Source organism: Amblyomma mixtum, chromosome 1 (assembly GCF_055824585.1).
Source record: "Amblyomma mixtum isolate Tamu chromosome 1, ASM5582458v1, whole genome shotgun sequence".
Lineage (NCBI taxonomy): Eukaryota > Metazoa > Arthropoda > Arachnida > Ixodida > Ixodidae > Amblyomma > Amblyomma mixtum.
This window is the reverse complement of record NC_143012.1, coordinates 292,612,538-292,636,213: the sequence shown is the minus strand read 5'-3', so window position 1 is coordinate 292,636,213 and position 23,676 is coordinate 292,612,538. Positions and strand designations below refer to the sequence as shown.

General features: G+C 45.1%; 1 protein-coding gene and 1 non-coding gene across 3 annotated transcripts in view; one reads left to right on the top strand and one right to left on the bottom strand.

Moving 5' to 3' along the window:
• The first annotated feature begins 1,379 nt into the window (after positions 1-1,379).
• The window catches only part of LOC149372042 (uncharacterized), a 32,174-nt gene continuing 9,877 nt past the window's right edge, over positions 1,380-23,676 (top strand). The window contains exons 1-15 of one of the 2 annotated variants that reach the window (XM_089566402.1): positions 1,380-1,534; positions 1,885-1,922; positions 2,004-2,049; positions 3,439-3,494; positions 3,847-3,895; positions 4,880-4,926; positions 5,001-5,046; positions 7,446-7,533; positions 9,479-9,641; positions 10,413-10,823; positions 12,344-12,467; positions 15,695-15,723; positions 17,728-17,904; positions 20,369-20,544; positions 21,673-21,863. In XM_089566402.1, coding sequence (XP_089422528.1) covers positions 1,456-1,534; positions 1,885-1,922; positions 2,004-2,049; positions 3,439-3,494; positions 3,847-3,895; positions 4,880-4,926; positions 5,001-5,046; positions 7,446-7,533; positions 9,479-9,641; positions 10,413-10,823; positions 12,344-12,467; positions 15,695-15,723; positions 17,728-17,904; positions 20,369-20,544; positions 21,673-21,863 — 1,720 coding nt within the window. In that variant the 5' untranslated portion in view covers positions 1,380-1,455. Of the gene's footprint in view, positions 1,535-1,869; positions 1,923-2,003; positions 2,050-3,438; positions 3,495-3,846; positions 3,896-4,879; positions 4,927-5,000; positions 5,047-7,445; positions 7,534-9,478; positions 9,642-10,412; positions 10,824-12,343; positions 12,468-15,694; positions 15,724-17,727; positions 17,905-20,368; positions 20,545-21,672; positions 21,864-23,676 lie in introns of both variants that reach the window. The other variant, XM_089566401.1, reaches the window with a different exon arrangement.
• Positions 11,994-12,065, bottom strand: TRNAT-AGU (transfer RNA threonine (anticodon AGU)). The gene has a single exon. It is a non-coding gene; the product is annotated as a tRNA-Thr (tRNA).

Sequence of the window (23,676 nt, the reverse complement as noted above, 5' to 3'; positions counted from 1 at the left end):
AAGCTACCTGGGAACCTATGAGATGTTCTTGCCATATGAAGGGAACCTATGATAGTTGTTCCAATAACATTCATGCTAAGGCGCGGTTCAGCAAGTTCAGGCGTCCACTAGTAGCTAGTGATGGGTCGCTCAGGAGCGAGCCGGATCTTTTGAGCGGCTCTTTTTTGGAGAGCGAGTGAGCGGTGGCTCAGTAAAGTGAGCGGCGGTTCTTTTGGAGAACCGGTTCTCTCTCGTTCAGTGAGCCGTGCTGACCGTGCCTAACCGTTCCTTCAGAGCCGGGTCTGCTCCAGGGTGCGATTTGCGCGCCATCTATTGAGCAGTGCGAGAAATCAACTGCACTCCCTTCCTTCGCAACCAACCCCTTGCCTTCAGTTGTTTCCGCGTGTGCACTGCCGCTGGCACCCTGCGGCTCACTGAACGAGAGAGCCGGCTCTCCAGAAGAACCGCTGCTCACTAACTGAACTGAACGAGAGAGAGCCGGCTCTCCAGAAGAACCGCCGCTCACTAACTGAACCACGTACGGCGCCACGGCTCACTCGTTCTCTAAAAAGAGCGGTTCAAAAGACAGCCGAAGGTGAGGGGTTGGATGCCACTCTTGTCAGGAAGGGCAGGAGAGCAGTTGCCTTCTCGCACCATGGCGCGGAATCGCAAATAGTGTACAAAGCTCTCCCCTGTCGTTAAATATTAACGACTCTATGCCCCTGTCCTTTCTTGCTGTCGCTCCCCTCTCCTCACTATCCTCTCCTTTTCTTTTCCATTTCCGCCGGCTCCAGCTCGGGTGCTTAAGATAGCAATTGCCGCGGCCGACAACTCTTTTTTGCTTCACTTTTTTATTTTTATTTTTTAAAATAAACCACTACCACCTGAAGACCCGGCTCCCGGCACGGCTCAGTGTGAACGAGAGAGAGAGCCGGCTTCCTCTCTCCAAAAGAAGCACGGCTCACTCAAAACATCCGGCTCACTGTTGCAGATTTAAGTGAGCCGGTGAGCCGCTCAAATGAGCCGGCTCACTTCAGTGAGCGGAGCCGTTCTGAGCCGCTCACTGAAGTGAGCCGTTTTGCCCATCTCTACTAGTAGCACTAATAGTAGGACCATTTTTTTTACCTTTTCTGTTACTTTTTTTTTTTACCTTTTGTTTATAGTGTAGCCAGTGCATCATAATTTCATAATACACTTGCTACACTAGTGTAACCAGTGTAGGTAAAAAAATGACCCTACTATTAATGCTGACGCAAAAAGAAAAAAAATGCTTTCCATGTTTTGAAGTAGACGATAATGATGATGATGAGCGATCGGTAGATTGGTGGGAAAAGTGGGAAAAGCTGAAGAGACTGGAAGCGCCCCTCGTGGCTGCTTTGGTAAATGCTAGCATATCTCTTCTGGCGCTCCTCGTTGTGGTCACCTCCGAGCTCGTAGTTGGCTGTCGCGAAATGTCTTCAGGGAGTGGATAAAAATATGACAGTGAAGATATTCATCGATCTTGCAACGCAGCCATTCGTCGCTGACTTGGTATTTCCGAATGGGATACCTAAAGGTGAATTCTCGACTCTTCATATGCACTGTTTACGAATGATCGCCACTGCTGTAGGCCTACTCAGCCTAAAAGTCGGAACTGTCCGAAACCATTCAGGCACCGTAGTCGAAGCATAGCGCTAACGTCGCTGTGAGATGCTGCATGGATCAGCGCTTACCTGAGAGGCGCAATTTCCAAACTTCTGTTTGTCTTGACATCGCGTGGTACGTATTCACGAACGATTGACACAGCACTGGGACACTGTTACGCATTACTCGCGCACTCCAGGGTAATAGCATACAGCTGCGTGCGCGGCTTGTTTTGAAATGTGCCCTGACGGCATGCTCATTAAGCAGACTTAATTGTTTCAGATGGTTATGTGACGCTCTTCGTTGGATGCTGCCAAAGGGTGAGGCGTGTCATAAAAGTCGTTTCGTATAAGCATGCTTTCCAAGCGCATTTTTAATTGTTTATTTTCTTTTCGCTCCAGACTCCTCAGCCTGGACAGCAAGTTGACCTCGTAGCACTGCAGAAAGGTATTCCTCGCTCTTCTAGGCTCAACAAGCGGGCAGAAGACGTATAATGCGCAGTTTTAAATTAAATCGCAAATGAGCTTACCACAGAGCTGTGCTATTGGAAGTTCTGTTGCGTCTTTGGAAGCGAGCAGAGTTCAGTTTACGAGTTGCGTTTCATCACTATTTTACCGATAGTCATTGGCGCTCGAAACTTGTAGAACTGGCTACACAACTATAATTGCCAATGGCCGAAAAAAAATGTGCCCTGCTTCCGCGACGCTGCTTCCACTTAGTTAGGTGATTGATTCCTAAGGTCAAAAATTGGCGACGATTACGTTACTTCCTAATGCGAAATTTGAGCGCAGCTCATCAGCTGTTTCAGCTTTTCGATAGATTGAGGCAAAGAATTCAAGCAAGATTGAGGCAAAGAATTCAAGCAAGACGTGTGTACAATTACACACAGCTTATTTTTCACACACATTCCTTCTTCAAGAAACACTCCACTAACAGTTCTTGATTGTCATGAAGGAAGCCTTGTGGTCGGAGAAATAAACTATGCGGCTATGCGTTTCAGCTCGGGCGGTGCACATATCGAGATCCGCCGCCACCGATCCGGCGCTCCGATTGCCGCCGCACAGGGGTGGCATTGGAGAAGGAGCGAAGAGAGCAATTAAGCTATCGGGAGGTCATGGGAGGCAGCGCGTGGGCGCATAGGAACGTTGCGCGGCGAAGAGATAGCAGCGACTGACTGATTCCGCTTTCCGCTAACGCTGCTAGCGAGTCAAGAGAACGTGGCTCTGCGTTTCGGCTTCGGAGGCACGCACCGTGATCCACTGATGCCGCGCCGGCGCTTCGGCAACCGGAGAACACCCGCGCAATCGCGCGGTCGCCGCCACAGAGGAAGAGGGCGGGGGGGAGGTTGGACAGACTTGTTTTGGTGGACATGTAACGTCTCACTTGTCTTGGTGGACACACGAACTCGCTCATGATACGCAGCCCCTGATTATAGTTCGCCGGTACAAATCCCTGCCGCAAGCTAGACTCTAACTTAATTAGTACGTTTATACTGCACGAAACGCTTAATCGTATAACACCATCCAGAACATTCTGCGGCAAATGGTTGGCATGATGCAATTTTTCCGACCTGCGGTGCTCACAACTACTACAAAGGATGCGGACAGACCAAACGAGCTGTATACACTATTGCGTAAAATAATCTGCTGTGAAAAAACAAAAAACGTTGAAATTTCGCTGGGTGGCTTATACGAAAGATCCATGAGTAGCTGCCTTGAGAATGGGATCAGCTGGGTCAATATTCATGTTACTTATTGGTTCTGGACCTATTGTTATTGTTCATTTTTGGGATATATTTTCATTATGCAATTGCTTTCTCTCGTGTTCCCAATGCAGGTTCCAGTCCAACCATACCTGTCGTGAGAAAGACTTGTCACAACCAGACTTACACAGTTAGTCCATGCGCATAATCTTTTTCTCTGTATGGTGTGCTGCCGACTTAATGGCGGATGCGGTGCTGCGAATGACTGACTTACTTGCTAGATAAATAAATAAAAACAAAATAAGAGAGCTGGGCTTGTTGGTGGTTGTAAAATAGCTCTTTTCATGCTAGCTAATGTGAAAAACACAAAATGCGATAAAAGGGGTTTTCATTTGTCAAAACTCTAAATCTAACTCAAGTTGCTGTCTAGCGCTATATCCCATGAATACCCCTTTTCTTGTCTTTTTTTTTTATGCTAGTTGTCTTGCTAGAAATATGTTGTGTCTGTGTGGAAGAGTGCCATTGCCTTGTGTGTGTTTCAGGAATTCTGTGATGGGAAGATCTATGTGCGAAATGGACCTAGTGTAAACGGTGAGTTATTGATGCTGATATATCCATAGCAATTGAAGCACAAAGCAAACTTAAATGTAAAGAGCTCAGGCTGTGAGTTTTAGTGCAGTACCTTGCCGTCATTTGTGATTTGTGCTGAACAGTGTTTTCCATTATGAGCAAGACCAGCTGTTTGCACGCCAGTCACTACTGCAGATCAGCGTTGTTTAACGCTATTGCTTAATGTGTGTGCAGTGATTGTGCCGAGCTTGGCTTTTTTTAAGTTTATGACTGCAGATGGATATAAATGACACAACCAACCCTGTTTAGAGGGAGGCAGGGGGCAAATTGAAGTTGATCCATATCAGTCAATTACCACATTCTGATGACAAAAGAGAGTACTTTCACTGAAAGCAGAGCATTTACAAACTATATAAGACTAAAAAATGAAATATAGGCAATGCCATTGTGGGCAGTTCTCGCAAGAAAACTGCGATGATGTCAAGTACTCTTTTGTTTATGGGCCCCTGAGGATGGACCACACTGCCATAGAATTCTAATCACCAATTGCAACGTCCATGATTCTCTTGACTTTATCATTGTCACGAGTTTGAAATGAGTGGTGGGAAAAAAAATATTTTCAGTTCCAAATTTCTCAGCAATAGATATGTGTTTTGCTACTGAATGATTTTCAGTAGAATCACAAAAGGCCAAACAGCTACAGTTGGCCTTGCAAAAATTGTATCTAGCTGCCTTTAGCGTCTCTTAATGCTCCAGTGACCATCATAGAAGGATGTGATGAATTTTCTTGGATGGACGAAACTGGGGACTAAAGAGAGAGAATTCATGTGTCCAAAATACCCCTGTGTTTCCTTTAAGATGTAGGCTTACTTACGGGAATTCTGTGCACAATGCTGCATAATCACTGTTTAAATGCCTGCTCCTGAGGCTCTTTGTTGTCTCTTTTGTAGTGTGCGGTATTACTGTGAACTTATTTCTCACTATTTTATGGTCATTTATTTACAGGAGGTGCTAACTACCCTTGCAACCTCAGGCATTCCTTTGAATCCGGTGTAAGTCAGAATTTTTCATTGGCTGCCATTTCCCCCAAGAAAAAGCAATTGAAGAAAAAGAACTATTGTTGCAGGTACTGACTGAGAAGGAACACAGCAGACTTCACATTCAGAGAGAAGGTAGGCAGTAAGCTACTGCACACCACTTTGGAGCTGTACCGGGTGTTTTTTTTAGAAGGTCCAAAATTTTTGAAGAAAGGTAAATTGCTTTAGATCTATTTTAGCACTGGGGCTATACTGGAGGCTACGGCGGGCGCCAGGCAATAGGAAAACTGCTTTAATTAGTTTGCTGATTAACTAAATATGTTAATAAACTTTTCTAATTTTTATTTTAAGGGTTATGTTGTATTTGCAGAATTGTCCTCCAAACAGTCCAACTGAGAAAAAACAATTTTAATTAAAAAATTTTCACGCACGTTACGAGGTGCGAAAAAGTCACCCTGGTAGGCATCTTCACACCGTAACTCAGCGGCGGTGAGCGCCTCTGACGTAGTTCGCTCTGCCCTGCGCTTTGCTTCACCTGAAGCCTGGACGGGTGGCCTGCGCTATCGCTGCTTGTTTCGCTTCGCTCCGCGGCCTCACGGAATGCCGCGTTCGAACAAAAACGCATTGACATAAAGCGCAGGGCGGAGCGAACTACATCACAGGTGCTCACAGACGCTTTGCTACAGTGTGAAGCTGCCTACCAGGGTGACTTTTTCTCGCTTCGTAACGCGCGCAAAAAATTTTTTCATGAATATTTTTCTTCTTGGCTGGACTGTTTGGAAGATGATCTCCAATTCTGCTAATACAACATATCCCCTAAAATAAAAAGTACAAAAGTTAATGTATTCACTTAATCAGCAAACTAATTAAAGTAGTTTGCCTCTTATTTGGCGTCCGCCGTAGCCCTCAGTATAGCCCCAGGGTTAAAATAAATCTCAAGGAATTTACCTTTCTTTAAAAATTTTGGACCTTCTAAAAAAAAACACCCGGTATATTGCATGCCTATAGATGGCTTGTGCATGACCTCGTGGTTGCCATGATGATGGACGTGCGCAAACTCCCACAGTGCATTTTGGAACATGCAGGTCGCTATAAGTGCAGTTCTTTCTGGGATCTTTGTTTGACAATATGGCAATGGCTGCGATATCGATGCAAGCCATCTAGAGTTGCGTGTTTTGCAGTGAACCTATTTTAGTGCTCCACAACCAGTTTTAGTGTTGAATAGTGGTTATACATATTCTTAATTGTAGCACCATAGTTTATAAGCTTTTTTTTGTAATCAAGAGTAACACAAGAAATTGATTGCAAGCTGATCATCTTGAGACGTTATAGTTGCTGAATCAATAAAGGTGACCAAATGTTTATAATCAGTTCTGTGACCAGTTTTATTGTAGCGCTTGGAACTCCTCTGTCTGCTTTGCTAACAGCTAATGGCACATGGTAATTACTGCTACAAATCAGTCTGGATGCGTGGGTATTGCTGGACATGGAAATAAAGAGACATAAAATATTTTAAACCAGAAACAGATTGCATTTTAACGGGACTGTAGCTCTCAAATATGGGAGCCACTAGTGCCTTTTTTGTGCAACATAAAATGCATTGGGGAAAGTAGTGCATTGGCTGTGAAGCTTTCTTGAATTAAGTTTTTCAATCTAACAAACAGCTATGAACAGTGTTGTGGTGATGTAAACCTTTTCCTTTGCTTCCCCCATCCTTTGGGGTTTCTGGCTTCGTGCAGAGTGCTGTACCATCATTGTTAGGAGAAGGTAAGTGACGCCAACCAAGTAAAATACAGGAAAAACACGACGAACCAACACAAAGCGGACGTCCGTCACATGAATCGTCAATGCAGCGCCGTGGCCGAACACTGTGAAGGGTGTGACCACCCAATTGACTTCGACAGCACCATTGTATTGGAAACGGAAGCTAACCCACGCAGGAGGCTTCTACTCGAGTCGTGGCACATACAGCAAACACGAGAGAATGTTAATCGTTCCCTGGGGACTCTCCCCTCATCCTACGTCCATGGGCTGCGGCCATTGACCCGCAGGCCCTCCACACAGGGGCTTAAAAAGCCAAGCTGCGCTCGCCCGTAGTCACACCGTGAAGAAGGGGCCGAGCCGGTCCCGAAACGTCGTGTTTTTCCTGTATTTTACTTGGTTGGCGTCACTTACCTTCTCCTAACATTAAATTTCCCAACCAGACAGACTTCTGTCGAATGTTTTCTTTTGAGTGTACCATCATTGTGTAAACAAGATGTGTGGTCAAGCTTTCTCCTAGAAGCTGTCACTTCTGTAGAAACTATTCATTTTCTCTGCTTTGTTCACAGTATGTGTAGCATTCTTATTCTTTTGCTCAGCTTGTCTGCTCACCATGTCAGAGTATAAAATTTTTAAGTACGCGGAAATTTCAAACATTTGGAATTGTGCTCAGAGACATGATAAACAGGTTGGTGCAGTTAAAGGTAAACAGGACACTGTATAAAGTGCATTTTTAGGTGGCCTTCTGTATCATGACAAACTGCTTTTTCTAGTTCCTGAACTCTGTGGAGACATTACACCTATCCTAAAGTCTGAAGGCAGTTGTAACTGCTTTTACTGCGGCTTTGGAGGCTCCTCCAGGTATGCCCAATTCACGCTAAGGAAACAGTGCTGACATGTGTCAGCTGTGACACCTCTGGGCGTTTTCGCATGTGTTCAACTTGCATGTTGCTTAGAGGAAGCTTTAGCTCAAACCTACCTCTTGTTCTGTCATTCCTGTGCATGGGGAGTGCTGGAATAATACTTTCATTATGCAAACAGAGCTCCGATTTGAGTCAGAGTATTGATTTAAATTTGCACGTTTTTAGAAGCGTTTTCTGAAAATTGCAGAGGCTGGGAATAATGAAATTTTTTAAGGAGTATTTACTTATTAGCATCCATGCCTGATTAAATATGGCTGATCTCCTTGCTCCCAATGAAGTTAAAGTATCAGACTGTGCTTCTCTTCCTGGGCAAAAATGCTGGCACTGTGCCCGAGCTTCTGCAGTGTGAGAACTTCTATGTTTGCGATGCGCTTGCCTGTGGTGCCTCTGGTGGCATCATGGGAAAGCAGACATGGTGAGTGTGGGTGGGCTTTGGTAATGTGGGAGGCTGTGGCTGAATTGGCACTGCGTGTGTTCAGACGTTTCACTTGCTGCTTATACTTCGCTGCAATAGCCAGTAGATGTTTTGGCAGAAAGGCTTGTGCACTGGCACTGTGGCTCCTGCTACTATCCTAATTTATACCAAGGAATTGGTCCAACTCTGCCATTTTTAAACTCTGACAGCGCAGGGGAACTGCTGTGTGGCATAGCAACGAGAGCACTTTCAGTTGATGGGTTTATGGAAGTTTAACATCCCAAAGCGACTCAGGCTGTGAGGGACGCCGTAGTGAAAGGCTCTGCAATTTCGACCACCTGGGGTTCTTTAACGTGCACTGACATCGCGCAGTACATGGGCCTCTAGAAATCCACCTCCATCGAAATTTGAGTGCCGCGGCTAGGATCGAACCCGTGGTCAGCAGCCGAGTGCCATAACCACTGAGCCATTGTGGTGGCTTTCAGTTGAATCACAGGGCGATTCGCATGCTGCAGTTGCTGGGACATGTGAGTCTGAGTCGTTGCGAGCTTTAGATGCAGCGGGCAGAAACCTTTCTTGTCATTTTTAAAGGGCTAATCCAGGGTTTTTCAAAGTTTGCACATTTCGGTGAAACTTTGAAAAAAATTGGTTTTTGAGGAAAGGAAAACGTGCAGTAATTATCTCATATCGCAGTTGGACTGTGCCAGGTTGGGAAGGGAGGAAGGTGGGAGTGAAAGAAGAAAAAGAGGTGCCATAGTGGACAGAATAATTTCGACCACCTGGGGATCTTTAATGTGCACTGACATTGTACAGCACAGGGTTGCCTTTTGCTTTTCATCTTCATCGAAACATAGCAGGAACTCCGGCTCAGTAGCTGAGTGCTCTAACCACTGAGCCACCGCGGCGGGTAATGAAACTTTTTCAGTGGGTTTTCTTCTATGTCCTAATAATTTGTGCCAAAATGTGCAGCTCTGTGGCATTCTTATTTTGCGCTAGTAAATTTTAATTTTAGTCATTTTCATGACCGCACTTCAAACGATACTTACAGAAAACAGTGTTTGTGATATCACTAACCTTACCTGCTAATTGATATCTACTTCCCAATTGCTGAAGAAACACTATCACTCTTGTGTTCAGTCATTTCAGACCTTTCATTCACGGAGTCGAGGTTTGCAGTAGCTATTTCAGCTAATCAAAACATATAAGAGTTTTTCCAATAATTTATGAGAAAGTATTGCAAGGTCATTCGGAACAGCCATGCAGCAACATTTCACTTTTGGTTTGCTTTGCTTGCTGTATGTTGTATTTATTGTGCCAGGCATTTTAGGAATGATTTCTCATAGTGAAAAGCAAGGACAGCCAGGGAATATAATCTGATCATGAACGCATTGTTCAGGAAATCTCAGATGTGTGGCAGCCACAGTCACCTTGATTCATTTTATTCATCGGCAAAATTCTTGTTCTGCAGAGATGAAACATTGCATCATGAAATCTATCATGGAGGACTTGTGCAGTCGTGCATCCTGTGCCAACGTCGCTTCAAGAATGAGAGCACTCTTAGTCAGCACTTGTGCAATCATGTTTGGAATGGATTTCACTGTAATATCTGCAACAAGGCCTTTCTGTCAAAGGTAACGGGCTGGAGCACTCTTTTCCGGTAGCAACGCATTTAGCATGACTATTTGTTGGCGTCACAGATAAAACTGTTGCTTAACCTAGTTCTGACCACCTCTGTGTACATTGGCGTTCTAGCCTTGTTGGAAAAGATGGCTGTATATATGTTGCAATGATATGCAAAGCAATCTAATGGCAAGAAAACTGTATTCTAGAATTTTTTATTTCATGCTTGTTAGTTACAGTTGGGTGTGTTGGATGCGCAGACAAGAGCAAAAAGGTACAGTTTCTCTTTCAAAGTCTACTAGCTTTCCTTGTTGAATTGTGCAGCGTTAAAATATGCTTTCTAGTGCTTGTTTCACATGCAAGTGAAAACTCTAGCGAATCCTGCCACCGCAGCGCAAAAACCTGTTTTGAGTCTTTGCGGTGGTGAGCGGCGAGGTTCCAACAGTTTGGAAATTTTCGCTCCGATGCGCCGCCCAATCGCTCGACTGCCTAAAGGGTTTCTGTGAGACCATTATCGAAAGCCTTGTGATGGGGATTCTGTTGTGTTCCTGGGATTGTGGACGTGACAAAGCGAGGCAAACAGCCTTTTTCTCTGCTTGAAGCTTCTGTAATGCTAGACACGCAGCAGAAAGCCCACCTGCTGGCACAGCCTCTCTCTTGGCCACTCGTGTAATGACCTGAAAACATTTTGGATAGTGTGTGCAGGGTGTTTCTCTCTGTTCAGTGCCACCTACATTGTGCCCACCTTCTAATTTTTCACTCGCCATGGTTTTTGGTGCTAGGAATTACATGCCAGGCATGTGCAAAGGAATGCGTGTAGCCCAGCTCCCAAGGCAGAACCACTACGACCACTCGAAGTGCCTCCACCTCGCCCAGCAACAGTCGAACCTGTTGTGGTGCCGCCCCCTAAGCCTCCTGGTCGTGCACAACCTCGTGTTCGAGCTCGTGCTACCAGTGCTGTGATCCCCTGTGATGATTCGGTGAGCCCTTCTGGTGTGGCTGGCAGTCCTGCTGACACGGCTGACAGTCCTGCTGATCTACCTGACAGTTGTGTGGAAGTGGCTGTCAACCCTGCCGACGTGCCTTCCCCATCTGCCGTTGTCAGTGTTTCCAGCACTGATGACCTGCGGAGAAACTACCGGCGGAAAACTCGTATGAGCTGCCCTCACTGCCCTCATTTCTGCTTTTCAACAGTACGTCTTGGTGTTGCTCTTCCACTCATCCTTGTGTGTGTGCACCTGGTGGAAATTCTCTTTGACCTATACGTCCTGTTGGGCAACACCCGTCCATAGCAATGCTGCAGGTCTTAACAGCATAATCGGCAGATGCTGTGTGTTTTGGCCCGCACTAACACCGTGTTGCCGCGTCTTTTGCTTGTTTCTTTTTTTTATTTTAAAGTTTATTCCCTCAGAAACTGTTCATGCACCAGAGAAAAGGGCTACAGTTTTTGTGCTTGTGTATGCATTTTACACGTTTAAAATACAGTCCATTCGTTCATTCACTAAAAAGCCCCTTGTTGATAAATTCTAGCCCTATGCGCTGAGTCTGCTAACCGGTGCTTAGAAGTGTTGCAGGAATCTACTCCTTTGGTGGCAGATGTAACAAACACAGTGGCTTGGCATGTTGGATGTTCTTCATTGTGAGTGTCTCTGCAGTGTGAGCCAGGCAGTGTCAAGGTCGGGCATTATTGCACCTAATTTAGCATTGTACCTTGCACAATCCTATTCTAAGTTCTGACAGAAACCAAGGGCCACAGGGGACTTTTTAATTTATTTATTTATTTTGTGCTGTTGATAAATTTAGAATATTACTGAATATGTTATCGCTTAAAGCCAATTTGATTAGAAAAGCAGAAGAAAAAACAACCACATGCCGCCGTTGGGATCTGAACCCACGACCTCCGAATTACGCGTCCGGTGCTCTACCTCTGAGCTACGGCGACGGCTGTCAAATCTTCTGCTTTCGGGGGTATTTATGTTTACAAGTAACCTAACCTTGAGAGTGTTCATCAGTGCCACCAACGTTCATAAGCGGCGGACGTAGAACGTCCTGAGTTACCGCAGGTGTGACGTAGAACGTCATCGAACGGAGAGGGTGGAAGCTGCGTGAGAACCCTCTTATGCTACCTATGGCGTCAAGGCTGCCAGGACCGAGGCCCTCGCTAAGCAATTAAGCAAATAAGGGAAGGGGATGAGGGGCTCATTATAAATATGACAGAAGCCAACAGACATAGAAACCAAGGGCCACAGGGGACTTTTTAATTAATTTATTTATTTTGTGCTGTTGATAAATTTAGAATATTACTGAATATGTTATCGCTTAAAGCTAATTTGATTAGAAAAGCAGAATAAAAAACAACCACATGCCGCCGGTGGGATCCGAACCCATGACCTCCGAATTACTCGTCCGGTGCTCTACCTCTGAGCTACGGCGACGGCTGTCAAATCTTCTGCTTTCGGGGGTATTTATGTTTACAAGTAACGTTCATCAGCGCCACCAACGTTCATAAGCGGCAGACGTAGAACGTCCTGAGTTACCGCAGGTGTGATGTAGAACGTCATCGAATGGAGAGGGTGGAAGCTGCGTGAGAACCCTCTTATGCTACCTATGGCGTCAAGGCTGTCAGAACCGAGGCCCTCACTAAGTAATTAAGTTCTGTCATTTTTGAACAGCCTTATGGCAGTGAGAACTAAAATAACAGCATGATTTGCAGGCAGCTCTTCAAGTCCACCTGAGACGCAAGCACATTGCGAATGCACCACTCAAGTGCCCTCATTGTCCCAAGCGGTTTTTCGTGGATACACTTTTCTACAAACACCGCTCCATCTGCACTCACAGTAAGTGTGCAGTGTGTCTATCTTTTTTCTCCAATTCAATTCAATTTATTTCGAATTTCTTTTACATCTTCTCGGTGTCTCCTTCCATGGCCAGCTATTATCTATGGTTGTGTAAAATTTCATCAGACATTGGTTTGTGTCTTATTCCGTGACCATCTGTTACCTACGGTTGTTTCATCTGGCATTGGTCTATGTTTTAGTTCCGAAAAAGGTACCTGTGACTTCTGAGGGATAGTCTTCGATTTGCAACATGCTAAAGAAATTGCAGTGTTCTGCTTGCTTGTCGTGCTTTACTTATTTATTTCCCTGGTACAATGTCTAAAAAGGGTGGGGGGTTATTAAACACAAAATGCATTTAAGCTCATGGCTATTGCTGGCTGACTATGAGGCCTTTGCATTGTAAGACAACCACTGTAAATAATGCAACTTTTAATGCGAAAACGGCATTAGCATTGCCAGTGTTGTTGGCATTGTGAGCAGAAAAGAGGGTGGTGTAGGGTGGCCCAGGTGGCTACCCGCCGGAGAAGTAACCTAGGTGGGCCACCTAGGTCACATGACCTTGTGGCATCATCACAACCTGCCCACCAGATTGTCAGCAAACTGACCACTGTGTGGCAGGTGGCTGTTAAATCAAAGATTGATCGCGAGAGGTTGCTTATGAAAAGCAACTGGGGTCGTACAAGCCCCACCAATAGTAATTGCTGCCATCGCAGGACAGTGGTGCATCCCTTAACTGCTGATCCGTTGTGGAAGGAGCCCCGCCGCGGTGGCTCAGTGGTTACGGTGCTCGGCTGCTGACCCGAAAGACGCGGGTTCGATCCCGGCCGCGGCGGCTGAATTTCGATGAAGGCGAAATTCTAGAGGCCCGTGTGCTGTGCGATGTCAGTGCACGTTAAAGGGCCACTGCCCAGGGTCCGGACATTTTTGAAAAACAAGCCCACTGCATAGATGAGGCATCGAAGATAACCTCTGCAAAATACTAGAGCCATGCGCGCCCCGAAAAGCTGCGAAAATTCAAATCAAAGCCCGTTCGTTCTTTCCTTCCTTTAAAAACGGGCCCGGCCCACTACTCTGCACCCCGCTGACGTCAAGGGGGGCTACTTTCGCTAAAGGCACTCCATTGGTGCATCGTTCTGACTGACGGGAGAAGGTTGGGCGTAGCCTTGGCGTCGCGTCGTCTGCACAAGGCTTTCCGCAGCGCCTTCTGTTCTGGCTCATGCCTACAAACCCGCATGAAGGAACAAAAAAAAAAAACTGCGGAGGGAGCGTGCGGCGACAGCCTTGAACCCTAGCCATAAAAAGTAAAAAAATAGTAAAACTGAGGGAGTTGGTTCGCCCCCCCCCCCTGCCCCCCCGCCGTGATCACGTCACGAGACGCTCTGCGTGCGCGCTCCCTTCTCAGTTTCTTTTCTTCTATGCGAGCCCCCCAAAACAAGGTTTTAATTAGTAGTGCAGCAGAGCCTTTCCCTCGCTCGCCCACTTGACCGCTCCGCACACACACCGCTTATCTTTCGTGCATCTTGCGTACGCCTTGACTCCAATGAATGACATATGCTTTGGAGCGGAGAAAAGACACAAACACACAGAACACAAACATGCATGGAGAAAAGCAAACGGGCGGTTGCCGGGTCCGCGCTTCGCCGTGTGTTTCGAACACAACCGACTTCCGCCCCTCCGCTCGTGAAACGGTGGGGAGGCCTAAAAGAAAATGAAAAGGTGGCTCGTTAACTGGGAATGACAAACAGATGTATGAAAGGATGCGCTCGCTAACAAGTCTAGGTGGTCGAGCCGATCGCGCCTCTCGATCGTTCAGTGTGCGGAGAAAATGCAAAAACCAAGAAAAGAATTCTATTGAAGGCGGGGCCATGACGTCGCCCTGTGACGCACTCCACAGACACCACGCCTCCGGCTTACACCGGAGAAGGAAGGGGTGATTTTGCCTTGCCGAGCCTACTCGACGAGGAGCGGGAGAGAAGAATTTCGAGGAGGGAATGGAAGGAGAGGAGGCTCGCTCAAAGAGAGGTAGAGAGTGTCTGCTGCGCTGGGGTGGGCACGGGCCCTTTAAAGAACCCCAGGTGGTCGAAATTTCCGGGGCCTTTCACTACGGCGTCCCTCATAGCCTGAGTTGCTTCGGGACGTTAAAGCCCAATAAACCAAACCAAACCGTTGTGGAAGAAGGGGTGTGAGGACTTCTAGAGATATATGACTGTAAAGTTGAGAATGACCAATTGGGCATATACAGGCATTAACTCATTAATGCTATCGCGTCATATCCTTAAGGCGGAGCTTAAGGGTCCCAGTTATTTTTTTTTCATTACCTGAACCGTTGAGCATTTTACTTTAATTAATGGCTCTTCCATATTCATTGTAGTGGTATGATTATGCTGTGGGGTTTGTGAGGCATTGCTCAGGAAATACATTCCAGCAAGGATTTTGTCAAAAGAGTTGTGAACAGCAGAGTTGCAGGTACTGGAAGCTATAAGTTTTGCTGCTCCTTTCTCAGCTGTGCGCTCCTCTTAGGTTTCCTTCACACACTGGCGTCTACCGCCTACAGGTGGCGTTGTTTCTTTTAACCCCTCCCTGTGGAAACTCGTGTCAGATATTTATCACACCCTGTGCCCTTCCATATCTATCTTACCTTTTCTTTTCTTTTTGATGCGTGATCTGCATCTTGTGGCAATTTCATGTGCCTTGTGCTAGCTGAGACCCTTCACTCTGACTTAGTTCCTCGTGTACATGTGGTGCACTGCTACTGACCCAGTTGTGCAGTCATGGTTGGAGAGGCCAGCCTAAGGAATTGACCCGTATGGTAGCATGCTGATAGGCACTGCTGTGAGGGGCGATGCTCCAAAATGAGCCCACAATGCTCTGATTGTTGAGCACTGATATGCTGGAACCTCAGTTGTGTAGCGGATGTCACTGTTAAAGTTACTGTGACGGAAGATGGTGGGGAGATCACCTATGCAATCAGGTTTTTGGTCAAATTACGAGTGCAGTGTGTAGTGCATATTACTCTGTTACTTTGTAAAGTACAGCTTGATCTGTGAGCTGTTAATTTTTATGTTTTTTAGTTTGCAGTATATAAACCTGGCAAGAGCTCCAGTACTGCAAATCCTTTGTTTGAGTACGCTGAGAACCTTTTGAACTGAACACTTTGTAATCAATCTCATTGTGCCTGTCACTTGCTATTTCTGGTCTTAATTATTTGTTCATTGGTTCTTTTTCAGAAAAAAAGGATGTCAAAGCTCCTATTGTGGTATGTCTTTCTTTCTTCGCTAGTGCATTGCACTTCAATCTGGCAACATTTGTATTATTTTTTCAACAGTCTTTGTGAATATGATGTAAAGGCATGAAGTAAAACGAAAAGGCAAGTGTGCGACTTGTGCTTTGTGGGCTTTGGTGTCGGAACGAGCTTGATGCTCGTGTGGCACGAGAAACTGTCATAGCTGCCTCCTCAGGGCTACACTCAGCTCATGGTCATAGACTTCGATGAAACCAGAGTGGGAACCTTGCTCACACATTGTGAAATCTTTAGTGGCTGTGAGCAAAAGCTGTTTTTTATGTCTTGTTTCATCTTTTCGATGTTGGCTTTGATTAGCAGCAATCTTGTATAGCAGAGCTTAGCAGACTTGAATACTGAGTGTGTTGCACGAAACCCCCTTCATATTTCTTATGTTGAACTAAGCCAGTGTTTTCACTGTTTCATGGCAAGTTGCCATATTTACTCGCATAATAGGCGCACCCCCAGTTTGGTCACGAAAAATCAGATTTTTTTATATCCACGCACAATAGGCGCACCTCGAACTTGGCACTGTGATCAGCCAACGCTTCCCCCCACTCGCATCTTTATTTTAACAAAGTTCTTGCTTAACAAAGCGTATGCTGAACTGGCTGATAGTGTTGCTGCCGTCGCAGCTGCTGCGGACCCACAGCACGTAAAACAGCATCACAGCCGCTCACAGTTTTCAAGGATGCTCACTTTAAACGTCTGTTTGGAAAGCTTCATCTCCAGCTGGAAACCTTCCCGACTTAGGCCCCTGAAAACCTCGGCGTAGGAGTCGCATATGAAAATTTTTGCACGCTGCAGTCACAACTGCCGCACTTCTCGGTCATGTCTAATTTCCGGCCTGCCGCAAGCTTGCCATGTTCGAGAGCAAACTCCCAGCTGTGTAGCTGTTAAGGTGCTTGCCTATCGTGCTAATATAGCAACGTTCGGCAGCAGCACACGAAATCCACAACTACGATGTACTGACACGCTACCACAGATCCCGGGCCACAAAAAAACTGGAGCTGGTGATGCTGATGCCGATTTGGATAGCGAAACCTCACAGCGGAGGAACAAGTTGATGATGATGATAAGCTTGGCCTCGGGCGTCATCCGTGGGCAGCACCTGGAAGCTCATGTGCGCATGTGTGGCCTCCGCGATCAAGTGCCCGTTGCTCGCAGCCAGAACTGATTGCGGAGGCCACGACGTGTGCATTTCGAAGGCTATTTTTGAGTGGGTCATGGAAAGTTTAGGTGCGGCCCTTACACGGATCTTTTTTTTTTTTAAATATTTCCTTTGGAAAAACGGTGCGGCCCGTATACGGGTATGTTTATGCGGTATGTTCAATTTTGCAAGTCGATAAATTTCTGGAAATTTTACCCCGCGTAATAGGCGCACCTCGAACTTTGAGCCGGGATTTCAGGAAAAAAAAAGTGCACCTATTATGCGAGTAAATATGGTACTTTGCAAGCTCACTATACTGCAGCTTGCATGCTGTGCACCCTTTCAAACTCTGGCTCTTTGGAGGACCAGAAATGAATGTGCTTGTTATGGTATCTACTTTATGATGTGTGAACAGCGTGTCATATAAAGGGTGACTGATAAGAAAAAGAGTGCAGAGACAAAACAATACTTAAATTTCAAGACTGAAATTGCAAAATTGCTTGATGTACAGCTATTCTATGTGAAAGGTACTTGTGTGCTGACTTTAACCAAACAGCTGTCTTCACTAGGGAGTTCGCATGCTGCAGCAGCATTATGGCTTCACCAACCTGGTGCAATATATTGTGCACCTTTGCCTAGTGTAACACCTCTTGTTACCACCTTTAGTACATCTTGTGCAATAAAGCTCGTTTCATCCTCTGCATGGGATTTTAAGTCATCTTCATGTTAATCTTCAAAGAAAAATGCGCGTGTATCTGTCTTGTATATTTTTGTTGCCTTGTTAGTGAATGAGCCTCCAGAAATGGCCTTTATTTTTTTTGGTTCGGCAGCCAAAGAAGAATAGGTGGACCCGGCTACACTGTGAGCACTGTGACTTCTGCACCCAAAATTATGAGCAGCTGACCGACCACTATGCTGAAAATCACCAGGAACATACTCTGAACACTTGCCAAACATGCCAAGCTCGTTTCGCCCATCATGCTTACATGCTTGTGCATCGAGTCCAGGTAGGCAGCCCATGTCTGTGTGCTTTTATGAAGGACAATGTGTAAGATTGGCTCGGTTTTATTGGGCCCGGAGGTGTTAGAGTAATAATTCATGTCACTGAAAGACTTGCCTCTCAACTTAGGTGTGCTGTTTTGTAGCACCTCAAGCAAGCTTGCCACTCTCAGGATCAAGTGTTCTTTCAATATGAAGCGCGCCCCAATTCTGTGTCCACGTCTCAACAGCAGGTCGTAAGAACAGATTTTGCAGCTAGTTCAGGCATACATACTATACTTATTTGGTGCTGAGCCATCGTTTTTGTAGCAGACTGCGATAGTGCAGCATAGAAAATTTTCCAAGTGCTGTCTTGTGCCTTGTTATACATGGTGATATTTGAATGCTTAGTTGCAGACCTGGATTGCATTATGCAGTCAAGTCCACTTATAACAATACTGGTTATAACAATATATCGGATATAACAATGGTCAGTCATGGCACCATCAGCTTTGCCATGTGTTCTATGGTAAAATAAACTGCTTATAGCAATGCTGTCAAGGCACATTATTGGTTATAACACTTAAATCTGATAATTGAGTGTCAACCATTACAGAAAAAGAAAAGAAATGCTACAACCACACCAACAAAACCATGCTTACAACACAAAAGCTTGCACGTGTGGGGCCGACCAATGGACTAAGCTGGCGCAGCAACGCCATGATAGCAAAAGAGGCAGGCGTCATCACGTCAGGAGAGCTGCTGCATTGCTGCATTGGCTACGCACACCCCAAATCAGTCTGTGCAGTGCGCGTGCATGCAGCCAACGCCCGTTTTTTTCTCTTGTCAGCTGTCACCGCAGCCTTAGTTCTGCATGCTTCTTGAATTTCCCATAAGAATGATTTCTGTGACGTGGAGGTGCGCGAAGCTCCTGGTGGTGCAGTGATGGCGGTGCTTTGGTCATCAGTGAACATTGTTTTGGTTTCCTGAAGTTCGAATTAACAAGCTTTTACAGGCATTAGAACAATCAAATCCCTCCAGGTCCTTCCTGTCAATAAATTCTCTAAAGTTTGCAATCTTTTATTTTTTTCGGCACAACCCTGTTATAACAATTATTGGTATTTCCATGGCACTTGAAGATTGTTATAAGTGGACTTGACTGTACTTATGTTGCTTAGTTGCAGACCTGGATGACATTATACTTACGTTTTCATTTCTTTTAGCTCTTTCTGGTTACTGTCAAAGATCCTTTAAATGTAGCACCTTTTAGGTGCCACATAATTCACTTCAGATAACTTGCTTATCACCCTGATTTTAAAGCTCAAGTATAATAGGACATTTGAAGTAATGCTGTGCAGTACTGGCAATTGATGCCAATGGTACTGTCTTGAAAAACCAATCTTAGCGATGTGAATTTCAGTTCATTTGAACCTGCACTTCTGTGCCATCAGAACCTCTTGTATTTCAATGAGAGAAAATGGCCAATAATTTGAACTCGTGAAGGTTTGTAATGTGGGTGATTCGAATGAACCTTGCAACCTGACGTGCCCCAACCGGTGAAGAAAAATAATGCAGTGATGCAGTACAATGCATCAACCCTTCGTTCCAAACTGCACTTCCTTTCGTTCAAACTACTTGTAATGTGAACAGATTTTTCGCCTCCTTTGAGTTTGAATTACTATCAGCATTCGACTGTATATTGTGTATATGGTGTAATAGCTTGCACAGTATTGTTTACTATAAAAAAATTGCAGCTGATTTAGCTTACTTGGCCAAATGTGAAGTATGTGCGCTAGCACATTGCATTTCATTTCGCTTTTGGTTCGAGGCTGGGGTTTCAAAGCCAGGATTCAGGCAAAGATCTGCGAAGTCAGTGATTTGAGACTTTAGTGGTAGCGTACTACTATAAAGTTTCGAGACAACTTAATGTACCATAAGTGGGCACTGTGTTAGCGGTGTGTTCTGGATCCATTGTGCACGGATGAAAGTTGATGAAGATGAAGACGTGCAGTGCCCAGCGCGAGAAAGTGGCAGTTAAACACGTGGCTTGATCGGTTGCAGCGATAGCGTAGTGCTGTTGTGCCCTGGCCAGCGAAGCTGACCTGTTGGCACTGCCATGGGTTCGAAATCCAGGCGCAGCGCAGTCCTCTGTGGCAGCAGAGTGTGTGCTTGTGCTTGCGCACTAAAAGTACCAGTCAGAGATGGCACTTGTGTGCAGTTGTTGTGGTGGCTTACTGCAGAATAGAAGTTGGTTGGATTACTTACCTTTTGGCAAGTAGTTCTGCAATTCTAAGCCTGCCTATTTCTGTATACGTCAGCCCTGATGGAATTTGTAGGTAAGGGCAGGTTACGTATTAATGGCCTGCCTGGCTATATCAATAAGATGGCTTTTATGGGTGCTTCTCATCTGCAGGCGAAATTATGCCATCAGAATAGTGAACTGTGCTTGTCACGTGCTGTATCGGCACCATGGGCATTTTGCTTGGACAACAGGTTCATTGTCTCTCAGAAGATGACCAGCCGCAGACGTGCAGCCTTTGTGACCTATCACTGGACAACATGAATTCTCTGAGGGACCATCTCCTGGAGGTTCACGCGCCAGCTCCCATTTACCGGTGCTTTGAATGCCTTGAGCGCTTCTCAACTGCTGCCAGTGTGTTACGTCACAGGCAAGTGTTGCTGGATTTTGTTTTGATGGCATTTGTAGAGATGTGGGCAGTATAATAAAGGGCCTATATGTGCAGAACTATTTCAAGCCGGGCAAGCAAAATGAACACAAAAAAAATCGTTCTTAATATGTATGCCTCCGCATTTCGCAGTCGCTCTGGTATTGCTCTGATCGGTGTGAATTACCTTTTGTTCGTTTTGCTGGGATGAGTGCTTCAAAAAGCTTAAAGTATGCGATTTGTTTACATGAGGAGTACTTATGTTTTGAGAAGTTCTCATGTGAAAACTGCTGCTACTCAATAATTTATATTTTTTGGTGGAAACTAGGCAGATTTACCATTGTGTGTTTACTTTACTGATGTGTGTGTATGGTTGGAAAAATTGCCTTGTAAAAAAAAGGGGAAAAAAGAGAGAGAGAAAGAAAAATGTCATAATCGCCACAGAGATCGTTCCTGTGCTGTTGCTTGTAAAGGGGACTTTTTTTCTTTGCCTTCTCTGTATATTGTATGAAAATAAACAAATTGAATTGAATTGAAAAGCAGTATAAATGAGACCCTGAAACCAATTTTGAGTCATGATGTGGATATATGAAGTCTCAAAAGAAACAGCGTAATGAAGTATCTAGGAGGTTTGGTTTGGTTTATGGGGTTTAACGTCCCAAAGCAACTAAGGCTATGAGAGACGCCGTAGTGGAGGGCTCGGGAAATTTCGAGATTGAAATTTTCTTTCTGCAATCTTAGTGCGCTCCTCAATAAAATCTGATAATTTTGACATTTTCTTATTTTTTGGATAATAATTTGTGCTTGAAGGAGATCTGTCATGGGTTTGTGTCGGATTACTGCCTTGCATAAGTTTTTGTTTGATGTTTTCTTGTCATTTAGTAAATGGAACAGTGGTGGATAAAACATTATTCACAACAGCGCACGAAACACGGACAAAAGAGGGGAGAATCGACAACACAAGCGCTGACAACACAAGCAACACAGCGCTTTGTGTTGTCGATTCTCCCCTCTTTTGTCCGTGTTTCGTGCGCTGTTGTGAATAATGAACAAGTACCAACTCGCCCAACTTTCTTCACTCATCAATGGATAAAACAAGTGCTGCTCTTTTTTTTCTTTCTATCTTTAAAGGGATGAAAAACACAACCCCAATTCGGTTGACTGCCCAGAATGTCCAAAGAAGTTCAAGAATGCCCTCGCATGTCGCCGACACATAGTGTACACTCACTACAGTGCACGCCTGGTCCACTCCTGCAAGTTTTGTTACAGACGCTACAAGAACCTCCTCACACTCCGTTATCACCTGGCACTGTCGCACATAAGTGAGTCTCAAACCGTGCCAGCAGCCATCTAAAGGCTTGGAACACTGTAATGTTTAGGGGTGTGCGAATGTTGAAATTTTCGGATACGAATCACATACAAATAGGAAGAAAAAAATGCCTTCGAATATCAGGCGGAATATCTGTTCTGTATGAGAAAAGTACTGGAAGAAGGTAAATAGGCAAATGTCCTTATTTATTTCCAGATAGTTTATGACTTTTGCAACAGAAATAAGCAAAGCTAGCTTTACTTGGCAGCATACTTAAAAAAACAATGTGCACAAAAATGTATACTACTTGATTAGACAGCATAACAGTTTGCAACCTGTAATATGGTTATAAAAGATGAGTAACAAAATGAAATCCATGAACGGCATATGACGGGCTACTAAAGACAACTTGATACATTGGCAGTAAAAGCTCAGTAATTTGGAATTCAAGGGACTCTAAGAAATGTCTGAATTATCTGAAGGTAAAGAGAAAATGCGAAAATGCAGTGAAGCCTCGTGATGAGGCTTCATTGCATGAATGCAAAAATCCTGTGACAAGCACTCTGTTTCGGCATGCTGGAAGAACAACATGGACGTAAGTGAGGGGAATATACATTGGTGCGGGAATGGCGAGGCTGCTTCTAAAGATGAAAAGAAATCAATGACGTGCCAGTCAATGTCTGAAAGCGGCGTGCAGCTGGATTCGGATGGCTGGAGAATGACGGCTGACAATCGCCTGGTGGCTGGCAGTGAAACTCAGAAACTAAAGAATGCGGCAAGGCTACTTTTTGATCTAGCAGTGGGGGCCCCCCAGTCGTCGTCACGCCTGCTGTTACGCGCTAGTCCAGAGGCATGCATTACAATGCACCATGCAGTAGGCGGGATTTTTACATAATTGCTTGCCCTGGCGGTGACACCCCTACCCTGCCCCCCTTCGACAATTCCATATGAAATTCTGCTAGTGAACTTTCCCACATATCACTGCTGGCCAAAAACGAGATGGTGGAGCTCACACTCTGACAGGATGAGTACCAGGGGGGGTAGGTGTTAAGTACGTAACACATTATAGAAGGATAACAAAAAAAAATTCTGCGCTTTTGCGCTGTGATTGTTTGAAACTGTTGGTCATCGACCTTGTTCCCATCACATTTGTAGTGGGGAAAAAACCACTTGCAGAACTTCGCACTAGGCTCCAGCCTAGCAGCGTCCAAATGCAATCGGTCCATGTGATAAATGATGGAGAAGAAAGCAAACAAGACATCTCTGTACCGTTGTCTTGACACTTTAAACTCAAACTCAAGATTATTAAGAGAACTTAAAAAGCAGACATTGTGGTTTTGCCACGTGCGAATTTATAAAATTCGGCATGGTATTTGATCGCTGCCGAATATTGGTAAATTTTCAGATCCAACAGACATATCATCATCATCATAATTTATTTTCCTTTAAAGGGACACTGAGGAGAAATAGAAGTTGGCTTGTATCGACAGAATACCAGCCCCTGATCACAAACACGCCACTCATACTGACAACAAAGCTCTTGTAACGTAGAAAAGGGCAAGAACCAAAATACAGGTATCGCCACCACAGGCCAAACTCGCAAGTACAAGCGTGATGACGTCATAGGACAAGACAGTGTTGCTAGAACCAATGGTAGCAACACTGGGACACGAGATGCCACGAATCACTGAGGCTAACAAACGAAGGGTGCGGGGGGAGCAAAGAAACGAAATCACAAACAATAGGAACATATGGAATATAACAGTGAAGAAGGCAAAATAATTGTTAAAAGGGCATTAAAAAATGAAAGAGCGAACAATCACAGG